The sequence below is a fragment of the Hakea prostrata genome, chromosome 8 (genome assembly GCF_041222555.1).
Source record: "Hakea prostrata isolate BN-2017 chromosome 8, UWA_Hpros_2, whole genome shotgun sequence".
Taxonomy (NCBI): Eukaryota; Viridiplantae; Streptophyta; class Magnoliopsida; order Proteales; family Proteaceae; genus Hakea; species Hakea prostrata.
Genome location: NC_142607.1, coordinates 8,757,046 through 8,773,873, shown reverse-complemented (window position 1 = coordinate 8,773,873; position 16,828 = coordinate 8,757,046). Strand labels below are relative to the sequence as shown.

Genomic DNA, 16,828 nt, shown 5'->3' with positions numbered 1-16,828 from the left:
AATATTTTAAACTTTTATGATGAACCCCACTCTAAATCTAACAAGAAAAATAGAAGAAAATCAAAGAAGGATGTTGCCCTTAACTAATTTATCTCAGTAAAATTTGTTGGTGTTGTTGCATAATCCTGTTCGTTCAAGTTAGACGAGTTCTCTTAAATAAGAATTTACAGGAATCCGCAACAAGTAATAAAAAAATAAAAGTAATAGCTCTACTCAACCTATCTACTCGTTTATCTTTTTTCTTTGAGTGTTTGAGTTCGTCTCAAACTCAAACCTTAATACCTTATGTAGCTAGATTCCCACTTGGATTCCTCTAATTGAGTTTACCTTGAATTCGACAATGTTAATCCAAGTTTCTCCTAAATTGGAAATCTTTATCGTGAAAATAAGGTTTATCGTATAAAAACGTGCTCTCTTAGTATCCGGTCCGACCACAATGTATTCGGTGTTTCCACCAGGTTGGGCCGTAGGGGTTCGGTTAACTTATAATTTCATTCAGTTAGTAAAAAATTCCAATAAAAAAATCAACCACAAGGGTAGTATTCGCTTCGGATTGTGGCCTAACCCGGTCGAGTCAGACTTATGATGGGTTAAGCGTATCGAAATTAATTATAGACCGGAATATTTGCAAACCGGTCCAGTAATTCGTTGGTAGAATAAACCGGTCCAGGGTTCACACTGGTCAAAACCCTAGAATATAAGGGGCTAGCATCTCATGCGCATCTAAGATTTTTCTCATTCTCGTTCGAAAGAGGCGGTTATTTATTCTCTATTTCTATCGCATCGGTAGTGAAGAACTATCCGTCTGCGGGCAGCGCTATCGTTTTCGAGGACTTGTGTTGGAGCATTCAAGCCTTCGAGGTACAATTTTTATTTCATATGGTGGAGTAATTTTGTTTTTCGTGATCAGCCCTTCTAATCAATACGATTCTTTTCCCGGCTAGTTTGCGGTTTTCTCTTAACAGAATCGAGATTCTTTTTGTTGAAAGGTCGTATAACTGTCAGATCCCTAGTATTCAAGACCTTGTTGTTTTATATCTGTTTGATTTTGTTGGCTTGAAATCGATTAGTCTGCTTGGTTATAATGGTAGATCGGATCTTTTTTCATGTTATGGAACTTCCGGCTTTGGTTTTGAAGACGACTTCTAATGCAATCTTTATGGATTTTACATTGTGGGTTTTGTTTTGAAGAACTAGTTGTATTATTATTGCGTTAAGCGTAGATGATCTTCTCTTTACGTGCATATCTGTACATCATATAATGTAATTTGTATGCGTACTTTTTTATTAAAATTTTGGATTTAAGCTCGTTGAATAATGATTTGCACGACTATGCTCTTGAGCTGTGCTTATCGTAGTGTTCATCAATTTTTACTGGGAAAAAAAGAAACAAAAGATAAATAGAAAAGACGTATTTGGATAGTTGATTGTTGTCAAGTCCTGAATCTGAGTAGTATGCCGAACATGACTTTTATTGTGCCATTCTGTTATTTGAGTTACAAGTCGCTATTAACCTGTGTTTGTGTTGCACTTTTTTTTGGCGTGATTTATAAAAAACTGTTTATCAAAGTAATGCTTAGATCTGGTGACTAGAGCATTAGGCATTAATACCAGTATGAGGCCTATATCCAAACTTGGTAGATACTTATGGTGCTGGTGGCACAGTCCAATGGATGTAATTGGCTTTTGGCCAAGGGAATTTTTTTTATTCATTATAATAATAGGAAATATCTTAAATCATGGATAATGTCAGTAGGTGGTATTAGTAATGGTCTTCTGAATTTGAGTTATAACAAAATATTTAATAGGTTGACCTAGCTTTTATTTTGAGTTTAATATACTTCATGGAGTGTTTAAGAGTGTTTGGAAGTCATTAGACGAATGAGTCAGGAATTATAGAATCCCTTTGTTTGTGAATTACTTCTGCAATAATTGGAGAAAGTCGCTGTTGAGCTTTGAGTAGTCCATATAGGATAGCATCACATACTTGAATTTTTTTTTCTATTCTTTTATCCAAGAATGGACTGATTTCATATCTTTTAGCTTCCCTTTCATTGGCCTTTCTTCTTATTTTTGGCATGGTACTTTACCCAGTAGGATTATGTATTACTTTTGAGTATCTGATGACTTTGCATAATCACAATGTGGTTTAATCTTTTTACCTTTCTAGGAGTACCTTGAAGCATTTTCTGTCATACTATTTGCGGTTACTGTTCCAAGTAAAGTAATTACTTTTTGACAGCTTTAAAAGGAAAACCATCAGGTATTAGTGAACTTTGTCAGAAAACTGATGTTTCTTTTATCAGAATATGATAGTTTTTAACACGATTTTTTACATATAGAACCCAATTTATGACCTTACAATTCTTCAGATGATTAGTATGCATTTTATAAATGTTCTATTCTAATTATCTTTGTACACCTTGTTGTTCTTCCTCAAGTACTCTGGATGTCCTATTGACTTTTCTTACATTTTAAGGTTCCATTTTTACTTTTTGGCTCCTTATCTGTTGCTTTTTACATGGCAGACATTTGGCTGGGAATAGATATTTAGCCTATTTTCCCTGAAATGGCTGGTCAGAGGAATAACTATGGGAAACGATCCCATTCAGACTATTCGGATAATGGAGGAACTAAGAGACGCAATCCTGGTGATGAGAGAGAGCAGTATGCTCCTGGACCAGATGATACTGTATACCGTTTTCTCTGCCCTGGAAGAAAGATAGGAAGTATCATAGGAAGGGGAGGTGAAATCGTGAAGCAATTGAGGGCGGATAGTCAATCTAAGATAAGGATTGGTGAAACCATGCAGGGGTGTGAGGAGCGTGTCATAACTATATTTAGTTCAAGCCGGGAAACCAACACATTTGAAGACACTGGAGATCTTGTTTGCCCATCACAGGATGCTCTCTTTAGAGTGCATGATAGGCTTGTTGCCGACGAGGCACCTACGGATGATGATGATGAAGGGTCTAAGCAAGTTACAGTTCGGCTGCTTGTACCTTCGGACCAGATTGGGTGTGTCATTGGTAAGGGTGGGCAGATAATCCAAAATATACGCAGCGAAACTGGTGCTCAGATTCGCATACTAAAGAATGAACATTTGCCTCCTTGTGCAATGAGTACTGATGAACTGCTCCAGGTAATGTGTTTTATATACTTTAGAGCTCCTATAATTTTTTAGATACGATTCTGTGCATTGTGTTGTTTAAAATAATGTGTTCTCTATATGTTTGCCTATTTATTTATTTTTGATATACATATGTATGAAGAGATCGGGGTAAGTTAAATATTACATTTTTGCTTCTACTGATACTGCTCACTAGCTAATGAATAGGGTCATTGACCATTGTACTACTGGTTGACATTTATATTTAGCTTTTTACCAGTTTTGTAATATTTGAGCGAGGTAGTACCCTTGGATTGTGTGGCTACGTTGCCACGTTGTGGACTGAGGAATGGTTTAACCTAAAATGTCTTATTGAAGATCATTTTACACTGGTGCATGTGGTCAATTAGTCCCGTGGTACTTGTGTGCTTAAGGCGATGAGAAAGTGAGAGTAACTAGCATTCATTTTATAACTGACTCAATCAATGCAATGAACTACAGCTATTTGATTATATCCCTGCTATGTTAATTCATATTGCTGTTGTAATTCAAGTCTGACATGACCTGTCAAATTTTATCTTGCTAGTTATATGACTCCCTTAAAATTATTGTGTCAGATATCCGGGGAAGCTGCTATTGTCAGGAAGGCTCTCTATAAATTATCGTCTCGCCTTCATGATAACCCCTCTCGATCCCAGCATTTGCTTGCGTCTGCCATGTCCAACCCGTATCAGTCAAGCGGCACATTTATGGGTTCAAATGCAGGTCCTATTGTTGGTTTAACTCCACTGGTGGGTCCTTATGGTGGATACAAGGCTGACACAGGAAGTGAATGGTCCCATGCTTTTTATCCTGCTCCAAGAGATGAAGCGTCAGCTAAGGAATTTACTCTTCGTTTGTTATGTCCAACTGGTAATATTGGAGGAGTTATTGGCAAGGGTGGCTCTATTATCAAGCAAATCAGGCAGGAATCTGGGGCATTTATCAAAGTTGATAGTTCAGCCTCTGAGGAAGATGATTGTATAATAACCATCTCATCAAAGGAGGTGAGCATCTTTATTGCTTTGTTTGTGGATTTTGCATGGGTAATAACCAAGAGTCAAATGCAGGGTTATAATAATGATTTACTTTCTGGTTTTCCAGTATTTTGAAGATCCGGTCTCTCCAGCAATTGATGCTGCAGTGCGCTTGCAGCCAAAATGCAGTGAAAAATCTGAGAAAGACGATTCCATTATCACTACCCGTCTACTTGTTCCTACCTCACGTATTGGTTGTCTGATTGGTAAAGGTGGGTCTATCATAACTGAGATGAGGAAACTTACAAAAGCAAACATCCGAATACTTTCAAAGGAAAATCTTCCAAAAGTTGCAGCTGAAGATGATGAGATGGTGCAGGTAGAGGAATAATAATTTTTGTCAATTTTTTGATCAAATATTTCTTTCTTTTGGGTTATTGTTGTCAGGCCATGTTTATCTTTTTATTATTTCTCATGCCTTTTTTTTGTTTTTTAATTTCTTTATTCAGATCACTGCTGACCTTGATGTTGCAAGGAACACTTTAATTCAAGTGGCAACACGGTTAAAGGCCAATTTTTTTGAGAAAGAAGGTGCATTATCTGCATTTCCACCAGCCCTTCCCTATGTCCCACTGTCAGCAGATATATCAGATGGTTCAAAATATGGCAGTAGGGATGCTAAATCACATGGGCATGGGTTGTCCTATTCTTCTTACGGGGGTTCGAGCGACATCCTTGGTAGTGATGCATATGGAGGCTATGGTGGATCACAGGTATTTTTTCTACCTTGATGCTTTTTGCATGGTATATGTTGCATTTCTTCTCTCCTCTTGTGTCGTCGGTCATCAGTGGGTATATCGCTGTATTGACATGATGTTGATTATTACGGATTATATTGGTGTTGCTGTTTGCTTTTGAAATAGCTGCTAATTATTGGAAAACCAAGTGATAAAAATATTAGATATCTTTCCTTTTCAGCTATTCATGCGTGTTATGTTTTTCTCTCTTTTGCAGAGTGGAGCTGGGGCTTATGGGGCTTACGGTGCTTACTCTTCAGGCCGTTCTGGTAGTGCTGGGTAAGAATTCTTTCTTTGATAGCTTTACTAAGGTCTTTTGCTTTAATCTGTACCTTTGGAGAAGTTAATTTTTGCATTTTTCATCTTTCTGCTATCATATTGGTAATATATTTCAGTGATACCCATTAAAAATGTCTAGCAAGTCAACATTTGTATCTGTTTTGTGGTTGAGATTGTTCATCTGCATGTATCCTGATTTTAAGCTTTTGTTACCAGGTTATCTGGTTCGAACCCTGTTTCCCATGGAAAACATCGTTATTAGGTGTCCCTGATGATTAGGGCCTGCAGGTAGATCATTGTCTCCCTTAATGTTTCTACCGTTTGGATTAACTGACAGGTTGCTTTCTTATATGCTGATGACAATACTTTACAGGATTTCTCTTTTAACCTAGCCAACCGTCCAATATTTAGATTTCTAATGCTCCTGTTTACCTTGTTGCCTTCCCATCCCATCAAAACAGCTTGAGATATATGAAGCCTGAAGCCAGCCTACTGCCTCTTTGATGAAGCCTCGAGCCTAAACCAGAAGACCAGATGAACAGGATTTGAGAAACTAATGGCCCACCTATGAAGCTTTGTTTAGGAGGACCAACATTATCCGGCGATGTTAGTCATTATTCAGTCCTTTTGCAGCCTTGACACCAAATTTTACTGAGCTATAATTGTGTGCTCTCCCAAGAGCCTTTGCAACCAGCAAGCCTAACAAGTTGTGTCAACTACTTTATTTAGTCTGTAAAACTATACTTTCTCCTTGGCAGTTCTGTTAGGGTATTGGCTTAAATTTTATAGTTGATCTCATCTGTTTCAGTCTTCTCTTCCTGTCAAGTAATGGACGATGAGTGCACTGCTTTGGTGTGGGTTTTAGGTGTTAGAGCCTTGGAACATGGAGTGGTAGGTCTGATTAATTTGTGATGCAACCGTCGTTTGTGTTTTATGAGATGCGGCAGCACCTTGTGATGAATTATTATATATTTCCCCTCTTTTTTTTTAACTTTACATTTTCTTTAATTTTTTTACTTTGAAGATGTATATTCCAGTTTATACATTGGTTAGTGCATTGGGGGCAGATGGATAGGGTATCACAGTTTAGCCTTGATGTCAAGGTATTGAAACACCATCTTAGCAAAAATTGCTGGGGTATGACTTAGTTGGAAAATTATCCCCCCTCAGCACCGGGTTTGCCTCTTCTTACATTTGTGTGGATGCTGGGATATCCAATATGTGATTGCCGGATGTTCCTCAATTTCCTCTAAATTTTATCATTATTTACTGTTACCTCCACAAAGAAAGGGATAAACAATCACTTGTGTGTGTTCGTGTGGTGGTAAAGTTATTGGATTGCCATTTCTCAGTATTTTGAGGATGTTTGTCATAAGTTAATGATGCAAGAAACAAGTTATAAAGCTATGAATTAGTTGTAAGGTGAGGTGTTAGCATCATCTGGGTGCATGTTCAGGTCATTGTACGGAGACGATGGTCTGACATCACAATGACATTATTTGTAGAGCTACGGGTCAAAGTGAACGTTGGTTCTATCTGTTATTTTCTCTGACTTCAGATCTGGGTGCACCTGGTAGGGTTGTCAAAAGGTTCGAAGCGTTTGATTGGGTAGGTTTGTTCTTTGCCATGCACTGTGTGTCAGTGTCAATCTATCTCCTTGATCAAATGTGATTCAAGACTTCGATGCAATTAATTTGACAGGTTTAGGGGTATTTCTTCTGCATACGGCAGGTAAGTGATCCTATGGCTAGGCTTATTTCATCAGGTATTATATTTGTTGTCTGTTACATAGGGTTAGCACAAGTTTCACTTTAATGTCAAAAGAAATTTTCAAATGTTTATGCTTGTGGTTGATCTGTTGGCCTTGTTTCGTTCAGTTTTAGCCTGTGCCTACTATGTATGTTCTGTTGTGTCCTTTCCCTCTCTTTTGCTCTCTTATCTAGGAAATTTTGTTCTCTTGAAACACCCCCACATCCACCGTGTAGCTTAATGCATGCCCTGGTTTATGGAACTCCGCCACTGAGAATTCTCCTCCTGTAATGTGTTCTCAGTTTTGTTATCCTGTAGGCCACCTTAGTTCCATTGATTTTCTTAACCTAGCTATGTTTATAGGGGTTGCCGTAGGCTTTTTTCGCATTGCTAGAGTTTTGGGGTAGACTTCCATTTGATAATATGACTGATGTACCAACGATTGGCAGATGTAAATTTTCATCCACTCGAACCTGTGACTGAAAGGTCACAGTAGAGCAGCCTTGTCTATTTAGTTTACTAAATTGTTTCACATAATAGAATGTAAATTTTGGTTTCACTAATTGTTTGGTTATTGCAATGGTTCTCTGAACTTTGGGAAGGATAGAGAAGAATGCCGATTTCTGTTTCTTATATCATCGAGGGTGATGTTTCTTATATCATAATAGGATGATGTGAATATTATTTTTTTTGGGGGGGGGGGGGTTGTGTTTGGGTGTAAAATTTGTTTCATATGTAGAAAAGACTCCTTCCTCTCCGTAGCATGAGTTTGTTAGGGAAGCATGCTAGTACAAGTGGAAGCACACAGCCTTATCGGTAGTGTTTCGCATTTCGGTGTCTATGCTGTGAATGTTTAGTTGGTGATCATGTTGGAAGATCAAGGCAGCGCCTGTGTGAATGATCTCATGTTTATCAATGCAACGTTGAATTCTGAAGATAATGCAGAGATACTTGGATCCTTGGGGGCGAGGATAGGCAGGCAAGAATCAAGGGCGGTTACTTGTTGCTTATGGGTTGAATTTTGATGGTATATGTTTGCCCTATATATGAATTTATATGCATGTACTCAATAATCTTGTAACAAAATTAATAAATATAGTTGGATGTTTATCGTGATTTGTCTGCTGGTTTGGGCCATAATTGTGATGCCTGTAACTGTCGATTGTTATCATTAACCTGAACTGCTTCAGGTGGAAATTGAAGTATGCGGGTGATTGTTTATTGGGTTAGAATATGGGTTTTCAATCTGCTTCCTTAATTAATTGTGTAAAATTGCTTGATCTGCCCATTGATGAAATCCTTGGTCACAAGAAAGGTAGTGGATATCCAGTCCTGGAAGTGAGATATTCCGAATGAAATCTCGTTCGATTTTGCCGATATACCTGGGCTGTGCTAATTCATATATCAGATATGAAAAGTCACATCAGATACATACATTACACTTTTGTTTTTTGGTAATCCTCACATACGTTTTTTTTTTTTTTTTTTTTAATACCTGCAAAGTAAAATTTAAAAAAATTAATAAAATTAATAAAGTAAGATGAAATCCTGCAATTCAACGTCTCAATCAATGCTCATGTTTAGTTTAATATGTTTTTATCCTTTTACTTTTACAGTCCGTGGTTCTCCATAGGCCACGTGTGATGTTCAAAGTAAAAACTAACACTAATCTGAACTTCAGAGTTCAGACTTCAGGTTCATCTATTCATCTTCTTCACGGAAGTTCTCCGTTCGGTCGTCCGTTCGGTCGTCAGTGAAATGATTGGAATTCCAACCGATTAAATCTCAGACGTTGGGCCTGAAGCATCGTACAAGTGGATATTGTTAGATCGAATATCAGCATTGCTGATTTTCATACGCTGCAATTCGTCTTCTGGTAATGTTGTGTGCCACCTAGGTTGCTGCATAAGCAAAATATGCAAGTTCGCAACTTAAGATGAGTAAATTCGAATTTTTGAGGTCCCCAGACTCTCCACTTGTCGTTATTCGCTGCCGCTCACATCTTCAGAATCGGTCGTCTTACCTGAAACCTCCGCACCCTTCGCTTATGGCAGCTTGCCCACAAAATTTTCTTTCTGAACCCAATCTTGCTTTTTTAATGCAGAACGGACGAATATTGCCAAATTTCGCCGAAATTCTGGCGATATAATGAAAATTCGATTTCGATGGTGGGTCTTGTTCGCGCACCACCAAGATGGGCGAATTCGCCGAATTGTTGTTCCATGCTTGTAGGTTTTGCAATGTCGCGGACGTATCTGCTGGCTTTTATTTTGACTGGTATATAGATGGTAAAGCCCATATGCGCAACTACGAAAGGATAGCTTCTTCAAACGTCTCATTTAGTTTTTAGAAGAGCACGGGTTTTCTGTTGCAAACATCAGACTGAACTTTCCTGGGAGGGTGGAAGTGGAACTAACAGAAATGGAAATAAACTGTCAGGAATCGTTGAAATTGAGAGGCTTTTTTCTAAGTGTGATATGGTATTAGCTCATTGAATGGGAAGGGGTACGGTTATGCTTGGCTTCTTGAAACATCTCACCTAGTCTCTAGAAGACCACCTATTGCATTTGTGGTTACTGAGGATGGTTAATTGTGGTAGTCACGCTTATCATGCCATAGGGGTTTTATTTTAATTTTTTGGGGTAGGTGGGGATCATCTCCTCTCATGGGTAGCATGGATATTTTTTGGGGGAGTGGGGATGTAGTGGGGATCATCTCCTCTCATGGGTAACATGTATATTTTTTAGGGGAGGGGGGATGGAGTGTGGATCATTTCTTTTGATGGGGGAGCACTTTTTGCTTTCTTGACGGTCTTGTAACCATAAATTATGTAGTGCTCACAAGTATAGAATAATAAATATAAAAATCCTCTAATCTAACTTTGTGGGGTCCCCTTGCAAGTCGTAGTCAACAGTCATCTAGGGAGCACAGAGTAGGGGGAGAGAATCCAGATTTGAGGGGGCGTTAAAAGGTGTTTGTCTAACTAATCAAACAATTTTTTTGTTTTTTTTGAAAGAAACTTAATCCTGATAGCAAATACAGAGTGCATAGACCTAAAGTTTAGTACACCAAAAACGTGATGAATGAAAACTATCTTATGGATTTTCATGTCTTTGATCCATGCAATTTGTTTGACGCATGTAAAACATGTGACTTGTGGACTTCCAAGGGTGTTCACCACAATCGGGCTCAGCTGACTATTTATCTAATCGTGCCTAGCTAGTTGGCATGATCTTTTTAGGTGCATTACAGTAGTAACAAACACTTTAATCTTCAATGCCTCTTTCTTAGGTTTTTTTTGGTATCAATTATCATCCTCAATGATGAGGGTTTTTCATTATTTTAAGTTGTTTAGCATTTATTATCAGTTTTATTTTTATTTAAAATAATTGTGGTAGTCATGCTTATCATGCCATTGGGGTTTTATTTTAATCTTTTTGGGGGTAGGTGGGGATCATATCCTCTGATGGGTATCATGGATATTTTTTTGGGGAGGGGGGATGGAGTGTGGATCATTTCTTTTGATGGGGTGCACTTTTTGCTTTCTTGACGGTCTTGTAACCGTAAATTATGTAATGTCACAAGTATAGAATAATAAAATATAAAAAATCTTGTCATCCTAACTTTGTGGGGTCCTTTGCAAGTTGTAGTCAACAGTCATCTAAGGAGCAAGGAGCACAAAGTAGGGAGAGAGAATCCGGAATTTGGGGGGGGGTGTTAAAAGGTGTTGGTCTAGCTAATCAAACAAATTTTTTTGTTTTTTTCGAAAGAAACTTAATTCCGATAGCAAATACAGAGTGCATAGGCTTGAAGTTTTGTACACAAAAAATGTGATGAATGAAAACTATCTTACGGATTTTATGTCTTTGATCCATGCAATTTCTTTGACGCATGTGAAACATGTGACTTGTGGACTTCCGAGGGTGTTCACCAAAATCGGGCTCTTATCTAATCGTGCCTAGCTAGTTGGCGTGATTTTTTAGGTGCATTACAGTAGTCACAAACGCTTTAATCTTCAATGCCTCTTTCTTAATCTTTGCATTACCAAAGAAAAAAAAAATTACACCAACACCTCAAAATGGAGGTCTTAACGTATTGGTACGCCATTTTATATCATAAAAGCACAAAAGTCCAGATTTCTTTGAATGGTTAGCAGTACAACCGTTGCACTCTTGTGTATAATGGAATGAAAACAGCAATCAAGTTGAGGAGTGATGAAAGTAATGAAATTGAATATGAGAAGTTCTAAAAACCAGCGTTTCAATCATGAATAGATACACTTTTACCAGAAGAATTAGGATTGTTTTGTTTTCTGTGTCCAGGATTAGGTCTCGATTGTGTTTCTTACAGTGATGATTCTTTGTTCTCCTCCGCACCCTGTAAATTTTCTTCAAATTCCATACACCTTTCTTTTTTGCCCATTTGCAGAAGATGAACCTTGGGATTTAGGCAATCAACCACTAGGTCCTGAATAAGTTAGCTTGTGAAGCAATAGAGAAAGAGCGGTGATGCAATGTATACCCTAGTCTAATCAGGCCATGGTGCACGATAATATTATATAAATAATATTAAGTGTCTATGATGGGACTTGAGTTTTGCAGTAGGGAGGTGACTGATCATACAGTCACAACTCTCTGAAGGTGACCTTACGTACATATGTAGCTCTCTGAAGGTGTCCATACGAGCCTATAAATAGAGGTGAAGCTCTAAACAAAGGACTTACTCTGATTTTGGTGAAAAAATAGAAATTCGTATTCTAAAGTTAGAAAATTTCTTGCGTTTTTGTTTTGTTCATTACTATGCTGTGTACTACTTTTGTATCTCCTTAGCAAATAGTATTTGTTGGAGTGCTAGCCTTCAGATCTAGGAGTTGTTGTATCTTAGAGGTGAGAACGTCAAGGTCAAATCCAGTCTGCACTGAAGGGGCGTTCAAATACCTTAAGGAAAAGTACTGTTCGTACACCTCAACTCACCGTGTTCGGGTTCGTGCTGGTTTTTCTTTTCACCTCTTCTACTACATTCAGGTAATTGATTCTGACATAAAGTACACTTTATATATTTGTTTCTTTTTTATTCTGTTATTGATCTGTCTATACTATGCCTTTGGTATTCTGGTTCTAACAAGTTACACAAAAAAAATAAAATAAAATAAAATAAAGTAAAAAATAAAAACTAAAAGAGCATTACCATTAAATGTGATAGTCGAGAAGTATCTATCGTGGAATTGACTCATATTGGCCATTGGGACTGTTTAGTGAACCGTTGGATTGGAATTTGTTCGATATTTTGACTGAAATTTCTATCTCAACCTTTGATTTTCAATGGTTGAGCTTGAGATTTTTATCGAAATCTCGATCCGATGACCAACGAAAGGTCCACGCTTGACATGGAGAAGGCAACTCGATGAGTGTGTCGGCGGATACGGATCGTCACAGGTTAACGTATCCTTGCGAGAATGAATTTTGTAGGCCCATTGGGTTGTAAATCACAAACATTAGCATAAATAAGTACTGGGCCGAAATGGGCCTTGGATCATAGGGCGTTATCATCACCGTCGTCGAACCGAAAACAAGAATGGTTGCTTTGCTTTGCTTTGCTTTGCTTTCTGGAAGGATCTCAATATAAGAAGTCGTATGCCATAATTCCAACTCAAACTCGAAAACCCTAATCTTGACCTAATACGAAAGCCTGCTGTTCGTCACTTGTTTATGCGGTTCTGCTCCAAAATTTGTTTCCTTTTCTCTGCAAGAGCTGTAAAATCACCGCGAACTGCAGGTCCAATTGTAGGATATTCTCTTGTTCTTTTCTTTTATAATTTAATCTGTGGTTTTATTTATTTTCCGCAGTTTATAAGATAGCTACGAACTCTGTTAGATGCGCATTTTGATTCTATAGATAGAGAAGTAGCAATGCTAGAACTGGCAATTGTTTGTTCGATGTCCCCCTTTTTTTTGGATGTTACTCTTAGTTTGATTCAGAGCCGATGATGGTTTAAAAGTAGTTTGAGGATTCAGTGAAAAATGAGATTAATCTGAGGCATTTAGTCCATTAAATTTCATATTTTTGGCTTATATTTCCTTCCTTCTCTCCGTTGAAAATAAAAATCTTGTTTTTATTTGATTTCTTTTTTTCCTCTACTTGCTTGATTTCGAATTGAGCAAGCTAAATCTGCTTTGAAAAATGAATAGTTTTACAATGTGGAAATCTTTTCAAAAGGAAGAAGATAGTGCAGCTGATGATAAAACAGACAGGGACATCAGCACTCTTTTGGAGGATGTTGACTTTTGTCTTGGGAATCTCTCTGATGCATGGTTTTTTTTTTCTTCCTATTTTTCTGTAGGCGAAATGCCCTGTTTATTGTCTTAGCATTTGCGTCAAGTTGTTTTTAGCCACTCTTTTCTTAGGCTGTCTTGAGTTCTTCGTGTTGCTGTTTTATGTTCTTTGCTTTTAGATGCATTTGAAATCTGTTATTTGGTTTTTGTTTTTGTTTTTGTAACTTCATTGTATCATACATATTCCTTGAGTGCCTATGATGGTTTTAAATATACTTTGAGTTAATGCTATGAAAATATTTTAATCTGAGGCACTTAATTTGATAGATCTTCCCTTCCAAGTAGATTTTTAATGTATTTTGTATGTTCTGAATGATAGGATAAACGGGGTTGTTAGGCTCCACTGAAATTGATGCCTTGTCATTGTGGCTATTGAGTCCAACTTCACCCATATTATTTTTAGTTGTTATTGCATTCCATTCAGCTGGACATGGATCTGTTTTTGAATTAGAATGTTCTGTCTAGAATGAATTTGTTTTCACCCATTGTAGTTTTTGCTGACTCCTTCAACATTTTTTTTTCTTGATTGTTTCTTATTTGACATTTTGAATAACCTGCTTCTGAATATTCTACTAAGCCAGTGATGCATTATATGCACGTATTATCAGAATAGAATTCTGATGATGATAACATTATTTTCTCTACTGCTGAGGGCCTTCTTGTACCATGGATCTCATAAACTGTATCTATCTTGGTTATTTAAAGTGTGTTTTCTTTGTTTGAGTTCAGAATTTGTATGTTTAGCTACTAATGCTAGATGTGTTTTGTGCTTCTAATTTCCTGCACTGATGGAGCTTTTTAGATTTGTGCGAGTGACTTATTTTTCTGACTTACGATATGATATGATATGATATGATATGATGTGTATGCCTGCATATGTATTTTGTGGTGGATGCACATCTATATCACAATCTGGGAGGTAATACCATGCCAATTTCATCAACCTCCATACTTTCTTGTGGTCAAGTTCTGTAATGAAGCCCTTTCTAGAGATTCTAGCGTATTGGATTATACCATTATGTTATGGAAATGTTCTTCTCTTTTGTCAAATCTACAGGGTTTTTTCTTGAATCCCAGGGAAAGTAAAACCTTTTGAAATGTGTTAGTATCTGTGATTCCAAAATTCCCTTATCTCTGCATTTTTAGTGGTTATTTATCTGGTTGAAATTGACATTGCTTCATAATTATAGTTTTAAACATTTCATAGTAATAGTTTTGCAGATGCTTAGACTCCATGAGAATTTTTTTAATATAGAAGTAACTTTAGTTTTGATGTATCATTACTGAGTTTGAATTACCCCATTGTATGTGTTGAATTTATAGCCTGATGATTGCTTTTCAAGAACGGAGATTTGAAGGGGTGTGCTCTTGTTGTAGTCTGGCTGGTATCATGCTGGGCTCCAAAGTATAAACCCGCATGTAAAAACTGTTCTGCGTTAATGATGAAGGCTAACTGGGTCTGATATTTTGGTTTTGTTGTGCATTATTGATAAATTCTTCTTTCTCGGTTAGCTTGAAATGAAAAAAAAGGAGAAAACTGCCCAGCCTTATTTTGAAACAGATTTATCTGGTAAAAATGTTTTTGAAAAAGGTGTACATTAAAAAATTTTATTTTTGAGTAGTGCTTATTTTTCCTATTCAACCAATACTTTACCAGTAACATGTTTGTAATTCCTAGAAGTTGGTTAAACTTATTTTGTTGCTATTATTTTGTTACATTACACTCAGATAAGATTTGCAGTTTTAGTTTTGCATTAGGGAATATCGTGGAAGCTTTCCCAAGCTCGAATGATCCCAGACACAGAGAAGTCTGTTACCCTGATGTAACAGAAATTTGAAACCATTTACAATCCAAGTTTTACTTCCACATTCCTGCTTCGTGCTTCAGTATATATTTAATCCTGACATATGCATGTAAATTTGTTTAAAACGGAGAACAAGTCAATCCAAGTTGAAAGGAATCAAAACCATGAAGGTGATGTCGGCCTAAGCTGTCAAGCTCTCTAAGAATTATTTTCATCTAGAATCCAACATTTAAGATCTCTTAGTTGGGTCAACCTGTCAATGCAACCTTTAAAAGCAAAAAAATTAAAGAAAAAGAAAATTTGAATTAAAAAAAATGGTTAAATGTGCCCCTAAATTAAGGAGACAAATAGGTTGAATCATCATCGAAAAGAAAAGATCTATTTTCGTTTTCAAAATTAAGATCTGAAAAGATCGACCAACGGAAGGAAAGTTTTACAAAATTAAACTAAGTCTAATCATTCTTAAAATCAGACCTAAATCTATTCAGATTGTTGTGACGATTAGATACAAGATTTTGCTGTTTATTCAGTCTTCAAAATGATTTCAAATTAACTTTTAATCCGAATTATTTGAATTCGATTTACATTGATGTTCTTTTGCGGAAGATTTGGATTAGCCTCGATCGGCCTCAAATTTGATTTCCTGAAACAGCCAGGGGTCTCATAACTAGGCTAACTAGAATTTTAATTGGGTTTGTTGTCTTCCTGCCACGATTTGCTTTACAGAAGCAATTCGCGGTGCTTCGAAATTAGGGCTACAATAGGTATGGGCTAAGGTCAATTTCCTTAAAATTCTAACCTAAATCTTCGTTATCCTAGCCAAATACCCTACTCAATAGCATTGTCCTCAGCACAAAATAATTGTTAAGTACTAGTTTGAATAACTTGTGGAAAAACAGTTTCTGTGTTTCTTGCTTTGATAAATTTTAAAATCAGTGAATTAATAGTTTGTTGTTTTGTTTCACAATTGAAATTTTTGAATGTTTTTTTGGTTGGAGGGATAAATTTGGGGCGAGGTTTGGGTTTAAGTGAAAAAGTTTTAGAATGGGTGTTTATAGAATTTGAAACTCAAAACATAAGAATGGTGCATGTCATTAATTTTATTACAATTTTTAAATTTATTTTCAAGATTTTTTTTTATTAAATGCCTATAGTTTTTGTTTCTACTTCTAGAAGCAATGTTTAAATTAAAGTATCCCACGATATGATACTCGATCCGTTACTATAAACCTTGTTAAAAAGCAAGTTTTATAAAAAATGTAAAAAAGTCTTTTAGATTCTAAAAACATTAGAACTATTTTTCGTGTTTCTTGAAACAGGAACATTTGGTGAGTTATCAACCGGGTCCTAAATCTATGGGGCTGTTTTTAATTTATCAAAAATATCCATAGTAGACCCAGGTTAAGTTGGATGGATTTGAATGCCAAACCTCAACATTAATCTAGATCGTGTTGGTTCATGATAGGTTTAAAATTTAAACATAGTTTAATTTTTTTTTGGTAAATAACACTTAATTCATGAACTCAAAAAAGTATAGACCCACAAAAGAAATGAAAAATACAACAGATAGATGCATGAAAACACAAGGTTCGGTCTGAACCAAGGAGCGAAAATTGACCAAACTGTCGCACATGCAATAGACTGTGTCATCCAGGCTAAGGGATGGGTCAAGTCCAAGAAACCCTTAGAACAAAAGCTGTAACAAATACAGCAACAGTTAAGCACCAATACCCACATAAAG

At 36.7% G+C, this 16,828-nt stretch overlaps 1 protein-coding gene and 2 non-coding genes across 3 annotated transcripts; all 3 read left to right on the top strand.

The window, feature by feature from the left end:
* Positions 1-734: 734 nt before the first annotated feature.
* On the top strand, positions 735-6,170 carry LOC149006687 (RNA-binding KH domain-containing protein RCF3-like). The gene is made up of 8 exons (XM_089165352.1): positions 735-861; positions 2,529-3,142; positions 3,727-4,155; positions 4,253-4,504; positions 4,635-4,898; positions 5,140-5,201; positions 5,418-5,489; positions 5,663-6,170. The coding sequence occupies exons 2-7, from the start codon at positions 2,570-2,572 to the stop codon at positions 5,461-5,463; spliced, it is 1,626 nt and encodes a 541-aa protein (XP_089021478.1). The 5' UTR covers positions 735-861; positions 2,529-2,569; the 3' UTR covers positions 5,464-5,489; positions 5,663-6,170.
* A 7,005-nt stretch (positions 6,171-13,175) lies between these two features.
* Positions 13,176-13,261, top strand: LOC149006686 (small nucleolar RNA R44/J54/Z268 family). The gene has a single exon (XR_016175398.1). It is a non-coding gene; the product is annotated as a small nucleolar RNA R44/J54/Z268 family (small nucleolar RNA).
* Positions 13,262-13,470: 209 nt separating this feature from the next.
* LOC149006685 (small nucleolar RNA Z267) lies at positions 13,471-13,540 on the top strand. Its single transcript, XR_016175393.1, has one exon. It is a non-coding gene; the product is annotated as a small nucleolar RNA Z267 (small nucleolar RNA).
* The last annotated feature ends 3,288 nt before the right edge of the window (positions 13,541-16,828 follow it).